The sequence below is a fragment of the Austrofundulus limnaeus genome, unplaced genomic scaffold (assembly GCF_001266775.1).
Source record: "Austrofundulus limnaeus strain Quisiro unplaced genomic scaffold, Austrofundulus_limnaeus-1.0 Scaffold1142, whole genome shotgun sequence".
Classification (NCBI taxonomy): domain Eukaryota; kingdom Metazoa; phylum Chordata; class Actinopteri; order Cyprinodontiformes; family Rivulidae; genus Austrofundulus; species Austrofundulus limnaeus.
The window spans coordinates 16,550-17,981 of NW_013953544.1; the positions used below are offsets into that span (position 1 = coordinate 16,550).

Here is a 1,432-nt window from a genome sequence, read left to right on the forward strand (position 1 = left end):
GGAGCCTATAATTTATTTTAATACGCCAGTTATATATTTATACATTTATTTCCAATAATGATAGGTTTGGTCCTCCATACTATGGAGCCTATAATTTATTTTAATACGCCAGTTATATATTTATACATTTATTTCCAATAATGATAGGTTTGGTCCTCCATACTATGGAGCCTATAATTTATTTTAATACGCCAGTTATATATTTATACATTTATTTCCAATAATGATAGGTTTGGTCCTCCATAGAGAAACAGCAACTTTGTAGTTAGTTTAAACCATATTGAGCCACAGGTTCACTATAATGAGCTAATTTCGTTTTTTTTTTTTTTTTTTTGATATGACGCACAGCCAGAGAGCAGCAGAGGATTAATCTACAGACTTATTGCTGAGGGAATATTAAAAATGACACAGAACAGCATCTGTGTAGCTAGTTAAAAATACTGACCCATTCAGAATCACTAAAGTGAGTTAATTCAGTTTGTTTTGTTTGATACGAGGCAGCAGATGACTAATGATTCCTCTTCAGGCTCTTCCTGGTTCCACCCCTGAAGGTGGTAACATTTAGGTCAGACATCAGAACGTGACCAGCTTCTGTTTATACAGACAGAAAGAACACATGATAACACACCAACTCTTTATCTGTTTTAGTCTTATGACCGCAAAGTATAAAATACAAAACTGCATCAAACATTCAGTTAATCATTTACAAAATTGTCTTCATGTTGATGCTGCTGTAAGCAGCTGTAGTCACAAGGATTACTTTGCTGTCAGATCTCTTCAACACACAATAAAATCTGATTTAYTTTTCAGACCTATTCCCTGTCTGTGTACCTGGTGAGACAGCTGACTTCACCTCTACTCCTGCAGAGGCTCAGGATGAAGGGTATCAGGAACCCAGACCACTCCAGAGCTCTGAGTAATGTGAACTTCATTTGTTTTGTCAGTAAAACTGATTGAAGTGTGGGTTTGTCTGAGTAAACCTTTCTGTTGCAGTCAAAGAGAAGCTGACCGCAGATCCAGACAGTGAGGTCGCTACAACAAGTCTCAGAGTGTCGCTCATGTGTCCGGTAAATAAAACCTGTTTCCACAGAAATTACTGATGCCTTTTAACTGGTTGATTATTGAGTCTTAAGACAGCTTGAGTCTTTAAAGCCACCAGACTGTGACTGTTTGAGACCAGTTGAGTCAAAACTGTGATGAGAAAACATGAAAGTTTCAGCTGCAGCCTCACTGAACTTTGAGTGTTTGTGACCAGAAAACTCTGCATCCTTGCTTTGCTTGGACAATTCTTTTAAAAGTCTTGGCCTAGTTTTCTTTTCTCACGGCTTGCAGAACTCTGTTCTAGGCTGTATTCTTGGTGTGTAATACTGTGTTTCCCATGTTAGGTGTGTGTGTGTGTGTGTGTGTGTGTGTGTGTGTGTGTGTGTGTGTG

At 38.2% G+C, this 1,432-nt stretch overlaps 1 protein-coding gene across 1 annotated transcript in view; it reads left to right on the forward strand.

The window, feature by feature from the left end:
• The window catches only part of pias2 (protein inhibitor of activated STAT, 2), a gene marked incomplete at its 5' end in the record, with an annotated part of 29,339 nt that overhangs the window by 10,245 nt on the left and 17,662 nt on the right, over positions 1-1,432 (forward strand). The window contains 2 exon segments of the mRNA XM_014030919.1: positions 811-916; positions 994-1,067. Coding sequence (XP_013886373.1) covers positions 811-916; positions 994-1,067 — 180 coding nt within the window.